Source organism: Seriola aureovittata, chromosome 20 (genome assembly GCF_021018895.1).
Source record: "Seriola aureovittata isolate HTS-2021-v1 ecotype China chromosome 20, ASM2101889v1, whole genome shotgun sequence".
Classification (NCBI taxonomy): Eukaryota; Metazoa; Chordata; class Actinopteri; order Carangiformes; family Carangidae; genus Seriola; species Seriola aureovittata.
In genome coordinates this window covers 11106967-11129872 of record NC_079383.1, presented here as the reverse complement: position 1 = coordinate 11129872, position 22906 = coordinate 11106967, and the positions used below count along the sequence as shown (strand labels likewise).

The following is a 22906-nucleotide window of genomic DNA, read 5'->3' as shown; positions in this document are numbered from 1 at the left end:
TGTAGGTAATGAGATTCCAGTATGGATGAGGTAATTGCTCCATGTACATTTAGAGAGAGAGAGATTGAGAGAGAGAGAGAGAGGGCTAAAGACTTACAGTATGAAGGAGAGGAGGTGCAATGATTATTTGGTTTGCAAGTGTAGTGTGATTCATTCTGGCCAACATTTTATTTCACCTTAATGAAAACAACAGTAATGGGGCTGTAATGCACCTGTAATTATCACATGAAAGAGTCGCATTTGATCAAAGAACCAATAAAATATTCACTGTCGCGCAATGTCTCTCTATGTATCTCTATCTTATGTCCTAAGACTAATGCAGGAAAAAAGTCTTTTCATTCTTCATATACATACTTAATTTGTTCTAATGTGGAAATACAGTGATTGGTTATTTTTTATTCTTGTTTACTTTACTGTTCCTTTTAATTCCTTTTTTCCATTTACATGCTGCTGAAACGTTTTACTTTCTCAATTACATCTAATCAAATGAACTCTAGTCAGAAGGCGCCCCCTTTTCTCTGCAGTGATTCTTAAAATAGAGGTGATGTACACCTGGGCTACAGATAATTGGAAGTGTTTCTTTCATGGATCATAATCCATGAGGATACCATGAATAAGATAATAATGCAGATAAGATGAAATTTCATTGAGGCCAAAAGGGAAATTACAGGTTATGTCAGCATAAGTATCACAATCCTTAGAGAATAAACAGTGCAGAATGTAAGCAAATAGTTGGAATATTAATAACAAGTTTATACAAAATTATACAAATGAAGCTCCCCTCACAGTTCAGCAGTTCTGTTAGAGGAGGTGAGTCAGTGGCTCTAGATAACACCATTCATTCTTTTGGCAACTTGGGTGAGCTCTGGGTGAGGTGAGCTCTCCACCAGTGAATATCTGACTATTTTACTATGTGGATGTACTGTATATTGTTTGAATCTAAGTTATAATGTGTGACACAACAGAAGTCCAAGTGTGCAGAAATGATACAAACTACAGGATCTGCAAACATGGCTTTCAAATTACAAATTCTACAGGAGGCAATGCATAAACAAACTGTTTACAATTTTTCTGTTTGATTGTCATTATAAAAAGCAACCTTTTTGTTGGCAAACCATAAACTGCCCATGCAAATACAAATTTATTCCGACCTGGACGCAACCAATAAATAGGTTTTATAGGTGGCTTCCATCCACTTAGAGTCCTCCTTAAATCGCAGCCTGCAGCGAAATCTGGGCATTTTAGCCCTGAACAAAGCATATAATAGTTTAGCTGAATTCTCTCTCCATCCTTGACAGCTCCTGACTGAGGCTTGGCTGTATTGATCTGCACAAAGCTGTTTAGCTGCACAAAAATCAAGAGCACTGGAACAAACACACACAGATACACACAACTATATACAAACAAACACATTGTCATGCGCAAACACGCACACTACTCGCTCTGTCTCACACGCATGCACACACTTAAATACCAGCACACACAGCGCCGTGCACTCATACAAACACACACAGATCGATGCATTCTCTCTGTTGCTATACTTAGGCTGTCTACTGGAAGTGGATTAACAGTGGCAAAGGACAAGCTGTTTCATCACAGCAGACGACAGAACAGGACATTGCACTCCCCTCTGACTTATTGCAAACCATCTGTGCTTGTGTGATTGTGTACTTGTGAATGAGTATGTGTATGGAAAGTGCTTTGTGTGCATGTTGCTACACGGCAATCCCCTGCACTCCATGGTTTTAAGTAGGATACTGAAATTGACACTTAAAGTCTTTGGGCTTGATAGCAGAAAGTAAAAGTGTGTGTTGCAGAGGGCTCTGATGTGTGTGTGGTCTGTACCTGGATGGTGATGCTTCTGTTGACACGGGACATGTTAATGCTATGAGGCTGTCCATTGGCCAGGTTACGCTGGTCCACATCAATAGTGAATGGCTCCTTCAGACCTCCCAGGTTATACCGCACCTGCATTGAACCTGAAGACACACAGGGGATGGTTTGATCTGCTTGTATGAAACCTCACAAATGCCAACAACTTCTTTTCCACTCCTCTAAAATAGGCATGAGCCCACATCAATAAATACCTGAATAAATAAAATGAATTTTCTATTTCTCGAGCAGTGGCTGTAAGAACATGATTGCTGACAAGTCTATAGATAGTGTATTACTACTTGATGACACAAAAGACATTTCTAAATTTATTTTGTTTATTATAATCGTAATTGTTTTCTTCCACTGCTTTCTTGAACTAAACACTTGAGCCCAAAATAAAGTTTTCTGTTTGAAGTGATGGTGAGAGAGGGGGCGAGGAGTAGATGGGGAAACACTGAAAGATTCAGAGGACCCACAGCTTGGCAGGGGATTATATATTTACTGTCTCAGGGCGCTGCGTTAGCAGTGGGCCAAGAATTTTTCGCAGCACCCCTGAGCAATGTGAGTATTTTCTGGTTTTATTTGTGCACATCAATTGCTGAAACGCTAGATGGCACTGTCAAATTTTTATTACTTCTATTTTATCAAAGCATTTTGCTGCCTGTCAGCTGCTCAGTGGGAGGCTGCTAACTGAAGAGGATTTTTGGAGATTATACAACTTTCCAAACTGTGCTGCAAGGACAGCCTTTAAAAATGTACTTTGCAGGACTAACAAGCATTACTCCAAGCAGACTTCTCACTTGTGATCGTCCACAAACTGCATGTGTGTGTGGATCTTACCATTCTGCCTTAACACTAGAGCCAGATAGTCCTGAGTCTTGGAGCTGACATACATCAGAATAGCTGGAGCACTGGATGTGCTGAAACTGAAAGCGACTTCCTCCTTTGTTAGATTCACTTCTTGTGGCGTCAGCTGGTGCATCGAAATCTTTGTGTCTCTACTGGCTCCTGCAACTGCTTCGGACATGAAGTTGTACTTGATCAACGTTCCTGCCTCAAAGAAACCCCCAACATCTAGGTGAGATAACAGAGGAAATAAGAAAACAAGTGGGTGAACACACAAATACAATAATAGAAAGAAAGAAAGAAAAAGTTAATAAATAAATAAACAAAGTAAGAAAGACAGAAAGAAAAAAAAGAAAAAGAAATAAAGACACCTTCCATCAAAAAGAAGTCATAGGGAAGTGCTCAAAAACTCACACATGCCAAGACACAACAGGCTAGACATATTATATGGCCAGAGAGAAGTAAGCACACACATAAATATGGCTGTGTTCAGGAGGTGTAGTAAACTGGGTGTTAAATTGCTGTGCTCCAGCATCTGAAACCGAACAATACATTGTTTACCAGTACATTAACAGACCTAATGGCATATTCCAGCCTTTCCAGAAGGCTTATTGATTCTCGTAATCAAGTGTTGAGAAGAAGGGACCTTATTTTTCTATACTTCTGCTATGCTCCTTGTTTTTGTTTATTTGTGTGTATGTGCATGCATGCACAATGTTCGCGTGTCAGTTACAAAGGAGATAAAAGGCACAATATGCGTGAAATTAAAGAGAATAGTTACAGGGAAAGCAGAGAGCCTAGGGTTGTGTGTGTGTGTGTAAATGCTATGGAATATGCCTTGACATGTCTGCCTTCCCTCTGTGGCAGCAGTGAAAATATATAACTACACCCCTTTCGAGACAGGAATACTAAGTGAACACATTTATGCATCTTATTTTAAGGCTTCACTTCACCCATCGTCTCCCACCGGACACAGTACAATAAATACTTCAAGCTACATTACTTAAATTTAATAGAAGGCTTATTACTAGAAAATGGGCAAGTTCCCTGACTGGTATTGGTGTATAGGCAAATCCTCGCCTCCATTCAACTATACCACAATTTTATCCTCCATTTTGCTGTGCACTGATGTAGTTTCAAGCTTTGGGAGTCTGGGGAGACCCATTTTACCAATTGTTCTGTGTTAACCATCCTGAGAGCTTGTGAAGTTTTCAAATAGCTGAATGTTCAGTGTCTGTCGAGATTCCTGCTGCTGAGTATTAACGGAATCAGGCTTAAATTCGACAAAGCGCAGTATCTCCGTCCGAGCAAAAACATGCTTGATTGAATTCCTTAAATCAGTTACAAAATAGTCTGTGAATAAACAAACAATGTGACAAGCTTCAATACAGCTTATCATGGACAAGTGACATCACACAAAATTTAGTTAGCCTTTTTACCTCAGCTGTTGACTTTATTGCTTTTTTCAACTGAGCATATTTTATTAATAGTAGCTTTGTATATCATGCATAGACAAACCAGTTGAAAATGCTGGTCTGGAGCTTAAACACAGTCTCATTTATATATGTAAACCTTTTGGAAGAATTTTTTTAAAACTGTGAATTATTTATATTTGCAGTGATTTTCAGACATGCATGCTATTTCAATTAAAACACCACAAAAAACAAGCTGGAATAAAATCAATCTTTTTTAAGGTAAACACAAGAAACTTGTGCTACAGAAAATGAATGAATGCATGTGGGGGTCAGGATAGTTTACAAGGTGCTAAACAAAGACAAAATTGAATGAACCAAAATGGACTAAAATTAACCTAAATTAACCTCCTCTACCTATAATGTTCCGATGCAGAGAGGATACAGCACCAGCTATCTGTGAAACTATCACTAGGTTTGTGAAGTTCTTCCTAACTATTCGCAAGTTTCAAACTAATGACTAACTAAATCAGGTTGCCCCATTAAAACTTAAGAAGTGTCTTAGCTAGTTAAGATTTTATTAATGTCTAAATGAGTTGCTAAGAAACATCTGTAGTGAAAGTCAAGAGCAATCAACTACATAAGGAGGAAATCACTGTACCATCACAAGATGCAGCAGACTGTAACTTCCAAAAATGAGTTTCAGAGGCAACAACCCATTAAACTTGACTGATAATCCTTTTCAAATGTCGGTAATAATTTGTTTTATTTAGTGTTAGCATCATTCATGTAATTTAGAATGAGCAGGAAATATCTGATTGTGTCAATCTAGCTAACTTTAATTGGTTGTGTTATTTTTGTGAAATGCATTTAAAAACTTTAATCTTTAATCATAATTAAAGTGTTAGGACAGACATTCTCTATTAACATAGCTATTCTACTCTTGTGTCTCGTGTCATATTAGCAAGCTAATGTTAACTTGGTTAGTTTGATTCAGCTAGCTAACAAATGATGTATTAAACCATATTAAATGTATGTATGTACTTAACTGTCAATCCTTTGTAAAAACCTGTTTTTGATGCAACCTGTTTTAATTTTAATCGCCTGAATCTCCTGTAAACACCTACATTATAACAAGATTAAGTCTGAACTTGAACTTGCAACGGACCTCCATCTTGCCAGCTTGTTGACTAAAAATGTTAGACACTTAAAATTGTATCTTAATTCATACAAATTGTAGATAATGTGGGGCCTACAAGAAATCTGTGTTCACCTTCTCTGTCCTGCTGAGAAAAATCGAAGCGAGACTCAGTCTAGCTGCCCAGAGCCTCAGCAGCAACACAAACAATTGTCTGGAAGCATAAGAAGGAATTAGAAAACTCTGCCCCAGGTCAGAGGCTCTTTATGTTTGTGTGTGTTTTTTTTTGTCAGTGTGTGAAAAAGTTTTAGAAAGGGAATTTGTTTTTGTGAGTTTGTGTGCGCGTGTCCACGTATGTATGTACATGTGCACACTGGCTCCATGTGACCCTCAAAGGCAGGAAAGCAGAAGAATGAGAGTGTATAATAATAATACAGCAGGGTCCCCTGAGCAGTGTGTAAATATGGATACAATGGAAATGCACTATGCAATTATGGCTGGCTTCATGCATTTTTCACTCACTGGGTGGATAGGGAGAGATTACAGGGAGAGAAGGGTAGGGATTCGGAGCAGGAGAGAAAGAAAGCTGAAAACAGAAGTGGCAAGGAAGAAATGGAAATTGAGAGGGGGGAGAGTAAAACGAGAGGAAGGGGACAAAGAGGAGAGGCAGAGCAGGGGGGCAGAGGGGGAGGAGGAGAAGAGGGGGAGAACAAGAGGAAGGAGAAACCACAAGTAGAGAAAATACATGAGAAAAGAAAAAGAGGAGAGAGTAAGAGAAGCAAAAAGGAGACTGGAAAAAAAAGAGAATAGAAAGAAGAGTAGATTTATAGATAGAGAAGGGGAAATAGAGGGGAGCAGTAGATAAAGGTGAAGAAACAAGTGAACATGGATATGGCAAAAACAAGATTTTAGAAAGGCAGCAGAGTAGAACAAAGAGAAGCAAGAAGATGAAGGGATGAAACTTATAAAAGGGAGAAGAGATAGAAAGGATATGAGAAGAAAAAAGACAGGACGTGTGTGAATAGTGAGGGAAACAGGAGGAGAGAAAGGCGAACAAAGTAGATGAGAACCGGAAGCAGAGAGTGAAAGGGAAGAAAAGAAGAGACAGAGGAGGAAGAGGAGGCGTCACAGGCCATGCACAAAAACAAACAGACACAAGGGTGTGCTCTCTCCCTTTGTTTGCCTCTCTTTTTTTTTCTGACATACACACAGACGGACACATAAACACACAGAAACACACACACACACACACACACACACACCCTCACACAGACAGTAATCTCTATTCTCTAAATCCTGAAATGCCTGATTGGTTATGACAGAATTCAGAGGAGGTCTTTTCATGTCTTACACTAGCATATCACCACACACTGTCACCCTCTTCCAAACCACACTCACACTGACACACACACACACTCTGCTTTTCTGTCATCTTGTCACCCCCCTGCCAAGTGCACAGGGAAAAAACACTATTCGGCTTTAGGAAACAAATTAATTCACGTGTCGGGGATCAACTCTGACTGGGAGCTAGCAGAAAGCCTCTGACAGCACTGCTGCTCTCCTCCCCTGAGCATTTTATGAAAACTTGTTTCGGGAAGTAGAACTTTAATAGTGTATCTAATGAGTCCCTATGAAACAAATATGATGTTTTAGGAATATACAACAGTGCAGACGCAGAGTTACAGTGTGACATTTTATCATCTCTGAACTTCAAAAATCTACAGCTACCTTTTCGCTTAGTGAAGTGACTTGCATTTTATTTTTTTGGTTTGATCTCTCAGCGCTGCATCTGCACAGTATTAGCATTCAGTGAGTGCACTCTAAAGTCAGGGAGAATTGGTGGGTAAGCATAATATCACTCTCAATCGATGCCTTTTATCATAAGCCCAAACACTTTCAACACGACAGCTCCAAACTGAATAGGAAGTGAGGACAGTCACAGAGCACAGCAAAAATCACAGTGGGTTGACAGACAATGAAGCTCATTGAAATATGACTACTGCAGCAGTAACCCCGGTGATATTTGACTCTAGCATTGTGAACAAAAGATAACACTTTTTCACAAAGATGCCGGTTAAAGTTGTTTGAAAGGTGTTAGCTGAGAGATTATGGCTCCGTGTGTCATCTTAAAATTCTGAGCAGAGATAGTTTGTTAGCTTTGAAGAAGGGAATAAAAAGAAAAAATATATATATTCATATTTTCACCTGTCTGCTACTGTTAGATAGCTTAGTGAACTGTAAAAAAAACCCTGCAGAGCTGGCAACAGGGAAACACAATCTGACATAAAGGAAACCCTGAAAGCCCACAACAGGAGAGATCACATTGTCTTGCAATTGAAGTTTTGAAGATGAAGAGCAGTACAACACACTCTCAATGGCATTTACAGTCCAATGATCTACCTATTCAATTAGAGACTGACATAATCTTACCTAAAATGCCTCTTACCTCTGGTGCAGAATGGGCCGTCATAGGCAGTAGAGGTGCAGTCACACAAGTAGCCGTTATACCTCTCCACACACTTCCCTCCATTGCGGCAATACATCCCAAAACTGGTGCAGTGGCCTTGGCAACCGGGCTTGACCCCAGGCGTGACCATGGCCCTCTCTTCAAGGTCTAGGGTGATGCCGTTCATCCGTAAGGCTCTGATACAGCCCAGGAACCCCCTCTGTCCCCCTGCCGCACCTGAGTAGCAGGGGAGGGAAGGAGGGAAAACACAGATATGGAGGGAGGTGGCGTCAGTGTAGCAAGGATATGCAGCATTGGGGAAATAAGTGAAAAAAGAAAGAAAACAAATAAAGAGAAGGAGGGGAGGACAAATGGAAGTCAGAGTCACAGAAGTCATTTTGAATGCAAGAGGCTCTGTTTTAATCTCTTTTGGAAACGTTAATATCCTAACGCCTGGAGGAAGCCACTGATGTCACGTTAATCGTTCCGGCTGTGACGCCGTTCTTGAAACAACCTTCAACTCGTTTGATTTCTTCACTAATTAGAACAGCCTAATGAACACTGTGTCTTAATGAACATCTCACAAGCAAACACAGGCAAATGGATGCATGAATGCATGTAAGCTACATACTACACACGCATTTAAAACAGACCACACACGGCGTACCTGATTTGAATGAGTCAATATGAGCATTAATGCTTAGCCTTAGGGTGTCGATAGCCATTCCTCTAAAGTGCTTCCATCGTCATTTTGGCCTTGCACCATTACAGTCTAACTACCCATTAACTTGGACAGAGTAGGGGTGTTAAATAGATTAATGTGCACTTAAATGACTATGGCAATAAACACACTCATAAACATACACCCACAGGTATAGATTCGAACGTACACAAGCACACCCACAGAGGATGGCTACACTGTCTGGATACACACACTAGTATGTGTGCACACTCATACACACTATCATTAACAAGAGCCGAGGGGCATTTCAGTTATTAAAACCTCTCAATTGCATCTTTTGGATTACAGAAAAGTATCCATTCAAGAAGACATGTTAAGGAGATCTGAGCATATACTCACTCACACAGTTTCCTCCCTCGGCACACACACACACACATCTGCCAGCTTAGCCACACAGGTAGAACATGCACACGCGCACACGCACGCACGCACACACACACACACACACCACACACACACACAATAAAATCATTAATAAATGTACATTCTCTCCAGCCACTACATTATTCACAGATCAGGATTCAGCAGGTCTTTCACACACTTTCTCCAGTTTCCAGTCCCACAAAGGATTTGACTTTTAGTAGACCTGTTAATTAATCTATGTTGTACCACTGATTGGCTGGAGGTTTCTGCCACCTGTTTACCCAGGTCTAAATCAGCCTGATTGAACGGACAGCAGGCTCTGAGGCCTGTGGAGACCAGGGTAGACACGTACACAAGTACACATACCCACACACACACACAACACACACACACACACACACACACACACACACACACACACACACACACACACACACACACACACAGAGCTTCTGTAAAACTCACAAATGGTGTGTAACAGAGCCTGACTGATACTGACTGAAGTCAATATAGGCTTAACACAGATATATTAATTTTGGTGAATATGATGGCAGATGCAAATTAAGAATGTTGCGCAGTAAACTGCAATCTTTTGTTGGTGTTGTTTTGTTGTTGTAATCATAATTCCAGTAAATATATTTTATTTTGTGTTTATCTAATTGCCATTACTTCGAATATTTCAGGTTTCAGAGCAGTTTACTACACTGTACCTTTTGTTAAACTTACTGAATATTCAATTGGTAAAATACCCTTTGTTGCAACCAAATTTATCAAAAAATGTTTATTGTGTTTATTGGGTGATATGCCATCAGATTTTTACTTATCTTAATATCAATATTAGTATTAGCCTTAAAAATCAAGTGTTGGTCAGTCTCCAGAATACACACACATACACAAGACAGACAAGCACATCTGTACATGACTGAGATTCAGACACATTTGCAGTAACAGCAGTGAAATACACACAAACGCACACATATTTGCACCTAGTTATTTTGAGGTGTGATGTGTGTGGCTCAAGGGTATGTTACTCTATAATTTCTAAGTGCTATATGAAGGGAACTGTGCTTGCTTGAGGTTATTGGAGACGTTTCACCTCTCATTTGAAAGCTTTCTTCAATTCTGCTTCTTCAGTAGAACTGAAGTTCAGTAGAACTCAAGAAGGCTTTCGGATGAGAGGACCTAGATTGCTGAGAATCTTCACAGTCGTTACTCTATAATGATGTGCTAATGAGGAAACATTTTATATTCAGTAGGATATATACAGTGCACACAAGCACACACACACACACAAAATTTGCAACAGCCAAATTCCTAATTAAAAGAGCAGTCATAAAATTTGATCTTTTGACCTTCACTTTGTGTGGATGTGTTTGTGAGGATTCTACTTCACTGAGTAATGATGAACTAATGAATAAACTTGCCATATGCATTTATGTACTGCATACAGCTGAGGGAATAGACATAAGGTAGGCAAGTACAGTGTGTACCGGGACTGCTCATTTGAAAGCCTGATCCAATCGTGCAGATAAATCCCCCATTTATACCAACAGGCTGCACATCTGCTGCACTGCTGTTCTTCCTGTTCTTCCATTACCATTGTGTAATAGAATGGTGGTACGTCCTGTTATTTTCTGTTTACAGTTCAACACTGAAGAAATCCTGAATGCAGTGTTTACCCACGACATGTTTATTGGGTCTACACTTTAGAATGGCATTAATATTTAGTATTTTGTTTCATCTTGTCTAAATGTCATTTCATTATTCCTCATACCTATCTGTTAATGTGTAATATGAATCACCAAAAGTAGCAGCTTGATAGCACGAGCAATTACATTTTAGAAGATTAATTCTGGCTAAACTTTTAATTACCAGGAGCTGGAACTGAATTAGATGCAACGAAACACACAGTTTGAACCGTAGATGAGCTCTTGGCTTCTTACATGTGTTTTGGTGTGCACTGTAAATTGAATTTGATGTTTCTGAGTCAATGCCACTGAGACATGTCCATGCACTCATTAAATGTTACCTACTGTCTTGGCAGGTGAGCGAGGCTGGTTTCCCTGTGACAGGGGTCACACACATGCAGTGAGCGGCAACAAGCAAGATGTCGATCCGTGATGACAGAGGCAAGGAAAAGAAAGACCAAAGTAGAAAAGAAAGACAAAACAATCCGACCGTGAGAGAACTGAGCAAAAACATGCAAAATCATAAAAAAGTGTGACAGTGGGCCTTAATCAAGAGGGAAATCAAAACAACAGATGGTTACATTAAATGAATAAAATGTTGCAAGATTTATAGTTATGTGCATGTATGAAGTGAATTGGAGAGCTAAAAGTTAACAGTGTGAAGTAAATGACAGCAGGCTGATGGTATAACATTTACTCTCGAGGCCATTAGAGCAAATGAGCCACCATGCAGTAAACACTAAAGCAATCAAATGCTTGATGAGGAGCATATTGATTGAGAAAGTGAGAAGGAGATGATACAGAGACAGATATGAGACCCAGGTGAGCAAAATAATGCAGGAGCACACTGAAACAATAATTCAGGCTGGGAGTTTGACTCCATCCCAGACCACCCTGTTCACGCAGACCACCCGACCGCTAATTTTGTACGATAACTCCATTTATTGATGTGATGGGTGCTAGACTAGCTATGAATTTGGCGACTACCTTAATCTGGGTGGAAAGTTATCCATAATAAATATACATAATAAAAAAAATAAAAAAATTGTGACTGACCAACAAATATGAAGAAAATATGTTTAAATATAAATATATATATATATAATTTTAACTGTTTTAGCAGTTGCATGTCATTAATGGAGAAAGTGGAGGCCACATGTGTACTATATAGTTACAGCAGAGTAGTCTTTATGTGAACAGGTTGACAGAACATCAGGTGGTGGGCAGTAGTTTTCCTGTGTGGTGCCCAACCTCGAATGAGCCTTAACACTCTTCACTTTTCATATAATGAAATTAAATCAAACATTCTATTATTGATGGCCATTATCAAAAGCAAACTCAGTGTGTAAAGATATGGCTGTTGGGAGCAGCTCTGCAGCAGCAAAACTGGCAGCGTGGACACACACTTGGGCGCCAGCCGCGACAGTTCAGCGAGGTAGCTGTCACACGCAGGTGAGGTATAAGCGGTGTGACCCAGGCGTGAGAGTCACACCTGAGTTGCATCAACTCATTCCTGCTTGTTATATTGTTGCTGGTCAAGTTGACAGTTCACAGCAGCACAACGATCCTGGCCACCCACTGCTCCTGACAGGCTGTCCGACACTGCTCTATAGCAGTTCTCCACTGTGTGCTTATGTAGAATTATCAAAACTGAATTTCTAGGGCTAGCATCTTTTATATATTATTCATTTATTATTCCAAGTTGTATTCTTTTTTGGTTTTTGGTTCGCATAATTTTTTCTACCTCACTACCTTCAAACAGCCACATAAATATCAATCAGACACAATGTATGAAGTGGCAGGATGTTCCATTACAAGCAAGAATCGGGAAAGTTGAGACAAAATCTTGATACCTGCAGGCTCCACCTACTACTCTTTCCAAATCTCTCCATCAAACACAAAACAATCTCTATCTTTTCCTGGTGTCAGAGGCCAAATCTAAACCACTTCCCTTTAGTGGCTGTGTCACTTCCTGTGTGTCACACTGTAACTTCCCCAAGCAATCCTCAAATAAGGATTAACCAGGGATTAGAAATCACATATGAGAAAGTGCTGTCGATCTGTGGCTGTTCAACTATTCTCCTTCTTTATCTTATATCCTTCACAATTTTTTTTGTGTTTCTAGAATTGTATCACGCACAAGCATTCTCCTGCCTTCGTTTGGCAGAATAGCCAGGATACACGCATGCAAATGAAATGACGGCCAAGGTGCTATCTGGAAGCTATTATATTCCTGGTTTCATAGCCTCGAGGCGCACAGTGACTAAACGTTTTTCGCCCCTTTCCATTTCACTAAATGAAAGTACAAATACACTGAGAGGCAAATTGGGACATGATAAGGTGAGAATGTTTCAGCAGCGGTCGAATCAGCAGAAGTGATGAGACGATGAAATTATATTATAAACGGGGATCAGGGGGTTAAGGCTATCACATCGGGATGCCTGATTGGAATTTGGAACAATCTCCTTTGGGCAGAACTTTTTCCATGAGATAGAAGGAACTCTGTGATCCGCCTCAGCACTTTTCCTTGTATCCGCAAATCCCTTAAACTATTTTAGCCCCAGAGTTTGGTTTATAGTGTATTGACAGCTCAGCACAAAAGGTAGAATGAGACAGAGAAGTGAAAGCACAGGACAAAAACTGGCCAGATCTTCTGCCATTTGAACTCCTGATGAGCTTGAGAGGCATTGTGTAGAGGTAGATGGAGCCATAAGGAACAAACTAGACCTCTTTAACAAAATGTAGGCATAAATGGTGTGATAATAAGGGCTTGATCTGTCTAATAGCTGAAACAGAATGTGTGTGTGAGAGAGTAAGAAAGGCAGCGGATTGGTATCTTCTTTGTGCTATAATAGTTTCTTAATCCAAAGTAATATAAATGCTGAGTCAAAGTATTAAAGTATCAAAGAAGTGACCTCTAAGTAAGTGTAAGTGAATTAAGTTTTAGTCACATGCCCTCACAGCAGGCACAGAGGCTCAGTTTTGACTTTATTAAAACTATGATCACTTACACAGATGAATTTTTGAGGATGTGTGTTTCCTTTTGTGTGCATATCGTAAAGTGTGAAACGACTGCATGTGTCTATGTGTGTGTGGATTAACATTAACTTAATTAGCAGTGGCTAAGCTGGACTGAAGCCTCTTAGGAAAGAACACAGGGATTTCCAGTAAAGGCTGGTACATCTTTAACTCATGAAACAATCAGACATCCTCACAGTGGATGTCTGTATCTGAGGGCAGCGTTACAGAAAATACAGATGGCAGACAAAGTTTTTTAATTAACAGTTCAATGCAATTATGATTACAAGGAATGATGTGTACTTATTTGTTTGCTTTCCACACATCAAAATTTGTAATTATGGTGTGTTTGTCTCTGAGCATCCCACCTACACAAAGCAGATATTAAATGTTGAAATTGTAATCAAATGTGTGCATGATAGTCATTTTTACACGTGAGAGTTGTTATTTGCTTGGATTGAGTGGGAGTATATGTGTCCGTCTTACCCACGTAGAGCTGGCTGAACAGCTCTAGCCGCGTGTGACCCTGCGCAGGAGCAAGCCGAGATGCCTGATAGATCTGATCCAAATGAAGGACTGCCTCTTTCACGTTTCGCTCAGCCATCACACGATGCCATTGGTCGTCATTGAGGGGCATGGCTGAATGCACTGTTAACTCCACAGGTCCGTTTCCAACATCAAAGGAGAAAGAGACCACCTTGGGAGCTGCAGAAAGAGTGTAAGCGAAAGAAATCTTAGTTTTACAAGAAATTTATAAAAACCACATGAAACACAACAACTTTCCAAATCCCATAATTCCCTGTTCTGTCATAGTCCACGCTGCAGGTAAATACGTGTTCAATTTCTAATCTAATGGCTCATTTGTTTCAAGGCCATTCATTTGGCTTGTATAGATTTCAGCTTTGCAATACGCGACTGCTCGCAGCTTTGGACAAGACTAATCTTGCAAGCAGTCGATACATGCCAGGAACTGTTGACTTTGCATGACATAAAGTTGTATCGCAGCAGTTTCCATGTGTTTCAGCTGTTTTTGAACTTTGAGAGGTTTCCTTAGTTTTCTTTGAGAAAGAAAAGCCAAAGAGAGAGAGAGGGGACTGGCATGAGTTGAAATAAATGAGATTGTGTAAATGAACAGGAAAGAGAAGGAAAGGCAGACAGAAGATGAAAGAGGGCGAATTTGGCCTTGTTTTTCTGCATGATTAATCTTCATTATCTTAAAATGAGTGGATTTGAGTGTGTAAGTTGTTGAAACATCACAAAGCCTTGAGGTTTATTGCTGCTCTGTAATTCAGTAGCCTGATATCTCAACAAACCAACAGGGGGCACTGTTATACTGCACCTTTCAACTATGACAGGTCAAATGTTCATTGATATTTTTGAAATACTGTGTGTGTATGTGTGTGTGTATGTGTGTGTGTGTGTGTGTGTGTGTGTGTGTGTGTGTGTGTGTGTGTGTGTGTCATGACAGAAAAGAATTTGAAGAAAGAGGCTGAGAATCTGTGTGTGTGTCTCTGTATGTGTTTATGTGTGACTGAGTGTGTGTTCTTATCTCCAACTGTATATCAACTTGATACAGTCAGGTAAATAATCTCACACACAGTCACCGATTGAAGTGTCTCACATGGAGGCTCCGACACAGGAGCACCAACCCAGAGACAGATCCATTTGACCAGTCTGCACGGCAGCAAGCAACTCACTCTTTTCATCTCGCTGGCAACCAGTTTAAAGCTTGTGCAAAAACAGTGCAGCATCATGCATAAAGACATAAATGCTTAAAGTTCTGTCAATATTGACAGAATATTTATTATTCAGTTCATTTTACAGAAACCATGAGTACAAAAGTATAATTAATTCAGATTTACCAGCATTGTAAACAAGCAAGATGGTGAAACGGTTGCGACTCTCTACCTTTGAGCCAGTCGTGAAGTCCGATTAACTGTCTATTCTTCAATTATTTATATTCCTTTAGCCCTTAAGCTCCCACTGATCAAAAATATCAAAAGGGTTTTACATGAAAGTATTCCAAGTTGTGAATTGTCATGTGAAGTCCATAGCAGACAGTCTGGCAACTTCCTCTTCTTCACTTCTTTCAACATGAAAACAAATATTTCAAATTCTGGTTGGGGTGCCTTTGGCTACCCTTGTGTTTTTACTATTACTTCACCATCTGTGCTGTGACTGCTGTCTGACTGACTGACTGAAGTTGCTGATCTGCAAGCTTAGACCTCTGAAACAGAAAAAGGTAAACCATGTGAGATAGCTCTGGCCTTGAGCCTTCGGAAGGCCTGGGGCGATGATTGTTGGTCCCATCCACTAATCAAAATGTGATTGCTTAATTCACCTTCTATTTTCCAAACAAACACATGTGGCTATGGGTGCTTCGGGCCTTCTGTCCAAGTTATTAAGTCCTAACTAATGATTGAGCCAACTAACCTTTGCATAACTCTATTTTCATGGTTTTAGGACAGAAACCCTTTCATTTCTGAAGCAAACTTGAAAGAAAATGGGTCTAAAATTAGAATTAGGAGAGAATAATTATTAAATGAAAGATTAAATATAACTTTAAAATGCTGATATGGTTGGCCTTCTCTGAAGGACAAGAAGACCCTTTGAGTCCGCCACTGTACTAGATAATAAACAATTGCATGAATACATGAATAATGAATATATTTTACAGCTTAATGGCAGGTCTTTCATCATTTCTAATTGCAAGACACTGATTATTTGGACCGACAATTTTAATAAAAGTTCTGCATTAATATATTCACCGTGTTTGCGAGATGACGATGCGAGATGTTCAGTGAATGCTTGCCTCTGCAAAATGTCAGTTAAATGTTTCTGACCTATGAAGGGAATGAAGCAACAATGATGCAACAATGAGGGAATTATTTCTGCTCTTGGAAAGACGATTTGCAGTTGTCAAATTAAAATTCAATTTCACTGCTTCCTTAATGTTTGGTGGTACTGTGAGGCTGCTTTATAAAAGCTATATATTCTGGGTGGTGCCATATGGTGGTTATTGGCACGAGTGTGCTGCAGTCATAGAGATGATAAATAACCACTTCATAGCTCTATATGTTACTGCATCATTATGGTTTCATTAGGCTCAAATATTAGAGTGGATAAATTTATGTAGTCGTCAATGGGGAAATGCACGTTCTTCTTTCTGTTGTCCAATCAATATACTTTTTCTTCTTTTCCCATCGCCTTCATCTAATTATCTTCTTTCACTCCACCTATTCTTCTATTCTTTGCCCTCTTGCAGCTGTTACAGCACACACAGTTCCTGTTTCTTCATTACCTCTTTCCTGTTAGTTTATCCCTTGATTTTCTCATTTTGTGTTCTTTGTTCCTTTGTTTGCTTGTTCTTTCATTTCTCTCCTCCTTTTATCCACCCCCGACATCCCTTGGGTCAACCCCCCTTCCATGTGTATTCCTTCCTTCATACTTTTATTTCTTCATTGTGTTCTTCATTTGTTTCTTCATTTACTGCTTGCTTTCGTCTTCCTGTCATTTTACCCTCCCTCCCATCCATCATTAATTTCTTTTTCACTCTATTCCTTGAATCCTTTCTTGTAGACATTATCATTCCTTCTTAGATGAGATGCAAAGATGCTAGAAATCATCTCTACAAAAGCCTGTCTGGATGTGCTGTGCATTATAGCCTAACCTATAAAATAAATATGAAATAGTACTTGAACATCCAACTACCAACAACAAACAACCCAAACAGACAAACTGATTCATGAATGCATAACGAGACACACAGTATTAGCCCTCTGACAGTCTTTAGTACACTGAATTAATGATGTCTGAATGCACAGAGCAGGTCTGTAGGGCAAAGAGCAACATCAGTTATTTTAAATGCTGAAAGAAAGCCAAACATATATCAAATACCCCCAATGGAAAAAAAAGCTATAGAAATTCTGCTATAGCAATGGTAAATGACATGTGAGTGTGTGTGTGTTGTTTTAGTGGAACTGTAAAGCAGGATGGATGCCCTACAACTTTTTTAATACTCTGTCCACAGGCAGGAATGAAATGCCCTCAGAGCACAGACCTTGCCTGGTATATTTGCATAGCTGTGATGGACGTCATGGATGTCAAGTGTGTGTGTGTGTGTGTGTATGTGTGCGCGCGTGTTTGTGTGTGTGTTTGCTTATACTAGCATGTTAGCCTGGAGAAAGCCCAGTAGAGCTTTTTATTCTTGCGATTTGTTTTTCTATTATCTTTTAATATGGAGGCCAGAGGAGAAATTTTGCGTCAGCACAGCACAAGCAAACAATGATAAATAGTGAAAGAGATTGTGTATGTAAGATCACTGTTTGTGTGAGTGTGCATATGTGTGCATGTGTTTGTCCCATTTTGTTGTTGTTCATCTATTTTCAGATGGCTGGCAGTGTATTATCTCTTCAGTGTCTTTTCTGTTATACTAGCTAATTTTTTTGCCATTTGTCTCATTTGCTTTGTTAGCCTTTCACTTTGTGTTTTTTACTTCTGGGTTGGCTGGAACAGTCTGGACCCTTGAAGGAGGGAAACTCTATTTAAGTGCCAGCGAAATTGAGAATGTCATGGCAAACCTGCTGCTGTTGACGCTAAACAAGATCTGGAGGAACTTCTCAAAAACCAAGTATCTCTTTATGACCAAAAGGCTCTTCAAATAAAACTTTTTCATGTTTATCAGCAAAAAAATTGCATGCTCACAGCAAAGAAGCCTGAGTATTTCTTAGTGTACATAGACCATAGATAGAGTAAGATAAAGATAAACTTATGACAGTTTTTTGAAGAAGAATCTGAATAAAACCTTTGTGGTGTCCTGTTGCTTTTCTCCTTAGTAGATAACTAGATATTGTTTTAACAAGCCACGCATCTGAAAACTTTAAAAAGCTAGAGTTACTAAACTTAAGATTTAAACTTTCTGTCTGTCGGGTCTTCACATAAAAACGGCAATAATACAGTTTTATAAGCCGAGGTCTCCATGGGGAAAGTACACTTCTCAGCTGCATACCAGACTGAAAATGTTTATAACCTTCGGGCAAGACTATCACTGAAATTGCAGCCTCTTAAGGACTCAAAACATGGAACATATTTTCCACTGATCCACAGAGCACCCCAGAAGTCAAGCATTTCTGTATTTAGGGACCTTTCTATCGTTCCTAAATCCTGTTACCAGTCCAGTTCACATGGTTCTGAATACACCTTTAATGCTGCCTCTCAAATGTATCTATGCCTAGTTCTTTCCATTGAGATTCAAAGAGGTATCATGGCCACCTGATGACTTTGAGTCTGCTGAGGTCACAGTAATGTGTGTTTTGTAAAAAGTCACGTGTGTGTATCTGTGAGTGTGTGTTTATGCGCTTTGAGCTCCTGCATTGGCACAGCTATGCTATTCTGGCTTAATGCTAGTCATTTCATGCCCTGACTGGATTGCAGCAGATACAGTTTTTTTCACCAGCAATAGGGCAGAGATTATGTGTGTGTTTATGTGTATGAGCGAGTGTGTGAGTGCATGCAAGTCATTTTGTGATTGTGTGTCTAAATATGTGCTGTGGGGCAAAATGCAAGATGATAGCAAGGGAGAGGAGAGAGGAAATCGATGTGGGGGCATTTTGAAAGCCTCCGGAGACACACACACACACTCACACACTATTCCTATCTCCTCTGGCCTGCTGTGCAGCCGTGACAGAAGAGATACATACTATATCTTTTTTGTGTGTGTTGTTTTTGTACAGGTTTGCAACATTGTTTTTTTTCTGAAAGAAAAAGTGTGTGTATGTATAGGTGTATATCTGACTTTGTGCTAAACCTAGTTTAGCACTAAGAGAAAATGAAAAATAAATAAATAAAACTAAAAAGCTTATGGAGCTTTTAGTCCACATACCAGCTAACAGTCATTCAGTGTAACGGCTTTGAAGAGCACTTTGGCTTGGAAATCATCTGTCAACTTAGTGTCCATTCACTGCTTGGCATTTTGGTGTAAAATGGCAGGTCAGACACACCAGCAGGAAATGGTCAGCTTCCACCTTTGACACCAATTGTTCACATCCCTTTGAATCCCAATGAAATGCAATTAGTCTTCTATCGGCAGGCATGCTGTGCCAGGAACCCCCTTCACAATGCAGCTTGGCAATTAAATTGAAGCCACAGAGTTTGACATTCTTGATCAGAGCAAATCCACTGTTGGGATGTTAATTTGAGCCGCTGGAACATGATCATAGAAACCTGCTGTATGACATGTCAATCGGATGTCTCAGAAAGGACTCAGAGATTGTGAAATAGGGTGGTGAAAACCTGTCCCACCGTTTGGGGTTTAAAATGTTTTCCTCTTGTCTGTCGCCACTTCTTCCACGTTGTTGTTACATTGGACAATTTGTTTAAAAACCTTTATGTATGACATTGTATGGATTCAGAGAGCTAGTTCCATTTCATTCTGTTGGTAAATAGCTAGATGTGAAAGATACTTAGCACAGAGCAACGTTCAAGCCATTCAGGTGGTAGGCTTATAACATTCAGTTGGAGTTGACTGTTGCTTTTGCAGGTAGAAATGCCAAACAGTGCTGCAAATTACATTTTCTGTACCTTATTAACATTAAAATGAGACTCTTGACTCCTGACTAGTGGCTGTGTTCTCTGCAAGCCAGTGCTATAGTCTGCCAAAGACAGCTGGATCTCTAACACCACTCTACGATTATGAGTTGACTGTGTGTTTTGACAGTTCAACGTGACCTTTACAGTGGTGAGTGTTCTCTGATGAGCTAGAGGATCTAAGGCCCTGTTCAGACCTGACATTAACATCTGTCTTGGGTGATCTGATCACAAGGTTTGAGTACAGGTGTGAGCGAGATCCTTTTGCATCCTTTTAGCAGTGTGAACGCAAATGCATCCTAGGCCACACTGAAAGACCGCCTACTGACTGACGTCCTGTTTCATAATGAACTAAAAATGCTTTACTATTTCAAATTTCTGAAACTTTATTTCAGTGTAGAGCTGTGCGCAGTGCAATGATTCGCTAAACCCCTGTTTTCCCCACTCTCTCTCTCGCTTTCTGTCGCTCTCACACACGCCAACACATTAACAACTGAACAGTGAGACTGGCTAAAAACAGGAGCGCGTTACTTGCATATAGAGCGGGGAAGTGAGCTCCCATCACAAGTGGTCACTGGAGACGCACGTGGAGACACATTCTAATGCCAGGTGTGAACTGACTTATTCAGAGCTGTCCACTTGTGATTGGATCACCTGAGACGCATGTTAATGTCAGGTCTGAACAGAACCTAACTGGCTCTGTTCATTTCAGTAGTCAGAATGTCAGTTAAAATATCTGTAGGCATAACTGAAGGTTACCAGTTACTGAATGATTGAATGATAAGATGTGCAAAAACAAGTAGGCTGCACCTCTGATTCTAATTTGTCATGTATATATTTAAACAACATTTCTCACATCTTATATCGCATTTTTAGGGTTGTTAAAGGTTGGGAATATCAAATACACAAACTATAGTCCTAGTGTTTAATTTAATGCGTTTCTGTCCTGTAAGCAAATAAAATACAGATTTCAACTGGAAAAATTAGTTCTTTAACTTTAGTGTTTTACTAATGCTGAAAGTTTGTTTATTCTACTTACTGCACCTATATGTTTTCTTGTGTGCATGTTCATGTAAATTTATATTTATGCATTTCACTGACAGCATTGCGTGGCGCTTTGTGTGTGTATGTGTGTGTGTTTGTTTGTGTGTGTGTGCGTGTGTGTATGTGTGTTGAGGTGGAAGCAAACTTTTAAGAGATTTACTCGCTCATATTTGCAAGAATAATTTTTAGAAAAAGAAAGAGTGAGAGAAAGAAAGAGAGACTGTGTGTGTGTGTGTGTGTGTGTGTGTATGTGTGTGTAGGTGTATGGGGGAGAGCTTGTGTTTTGTCATCCCTGAAAATGGGTGATTTGGTTAAAGAGAGGTTCATAATGGACATAATTATTGCACACACCAATTATCTTAAATAAATAATTGCTCTCTCTTGCAATCACACAAAGTAGTGTGCCATAATCAAGACGGCAAATGGCTGTTGCTGGTGTGTGTGTCTGCATCCAGCTGTGTGTCTATGGGATTCTGAGTGTGTGTGTGTGGGTGGGTGTGTGCATATGGGGTGACAGGCAGCACCCAGCACTATCACACTGACTGCTGGATTAAACCTCAAACAAGGCTAGATGAAAAACCAGAGTGAGAAAGAGAATAAGAGACAAAAACACAGAGACAACTGACTCTCGTGTACACTCAGATGCATCTTACATTTTAGCTCCAAGCGAATAAAGTCAGTGTTGCCCAGGTTTTCCAGAAAGACGCCGTAGGGTGCGCTGGTCTTGAAGTAGAAAGAGATGTCGGCACTGGTCTCACCCTGGAAGGTGGCAAAGTGGAGGTAGGATGACGGGGTGGTGAAAGATGCAGCGTTCCAGTAGTTATCTGTGAAGGAAAACCAAACTGAATTACAACTTTTAACCAACTCATCTCTCTCGCACCTACTGTACCCTCAATTACCACTGTGGTAAACACTTCATATCTGATAAGCTGCAAAATAAATTCACTGCAGAAACGGTTTCATTTCAAATGGCTAATGTATTCTTTATAAAACACTGTTATCTCACATCCATTGTTTAAGTGGGTTTATTTAATATCTCCTCAGAAAAAGTGATTTCATGACAATCTCTATTTCTATGGAGAGGCCTTAACGGAGCATGCAATTTCCTGCAGCTTCCATAATATTCAATAGAAATTCGGTAATATCAAAATAACAGAGCGAGAGCATTTTTCCCTCCAAATGAACACCTGAGAAGAAGACGAGAGAACATGGAGAAAACGTTACAGGATTTTTGATAACAACTTTTCTAATGACTTTTGAATGAAGCGAAACCAGCAACGGCTAATGAAGACAAAGTAGCAGCACGCTAAACAGCTGCTGATGAATTATCAGACTGTGGTTGATGAAGTGACTTCTCTGCTTTCTTTTCTCCCCTCGCCGTGCCTGTGTATCACTCCTATCACTCAACGAAGACAAAGAGTAGGAGGGAAGAAGAGGACGAGGAGCAGAGAGCGTGGAGAGGACAGCTGAGGAGAGAAGACAGAAAAAGAGGAAAGAGGCCATGCATGGGTGAGAGGATTGAAGAAGAGATGGAAAAGAGGAGAGTAAAGTAATGTAGAGGGCAGATGACAGGAGACGAGGAGGAGATCGGGGCCTTATGGAGGGTAGGAGGAAGAAGAGGAGAGTGAAGGCTAATGTGGTATCAGCTGTGTCAGATCTGTTTGATGCCTCAGAGGACTGGCCTCACGGCCCCCACAATAACCCTGGAAAACAGGAACAGTGGAGCCGAGGGGGAGGTGTGTGTGTGGG

General features: G+C 40.0%; 1 protein-coding gene across 1 annotated transcript in view; it reads right to left on the bottom strand.

The window, feature by feature from the left end:
- Positions 1 to 22906, bottom strand: part of cntnap2a (contactin associated protein 2a) — a 351965-nt gene that overhangs the window by 24495 nt on the left and 304564 nt on the right. Inside the window, exons 18-22 of the mRNA XM_056364796.1 lie at positions 21811 to 21981; positions 14015 to 14233; positions 7718 to 7954; positions 2716 to 2949; positions 1846 to 1979 (exon numbers count right to left, since the gene is read on the bottom strand). Coding sequence (XP_056220771.1) covers positions 1846 to 1979; positions 2716 to 2949; positions 7718 to 7954; positions 14015 to 14233; positions 21811 to 21981 — 995 coding nt within the window. The remainder of the gene's footprint in view (positions 1 to 1845; positions 1980 to 2715; positions 2950 to 7717; positions 7955 to 14014; positions 14234 to 21810; positions 21982 to 22906) is intronic.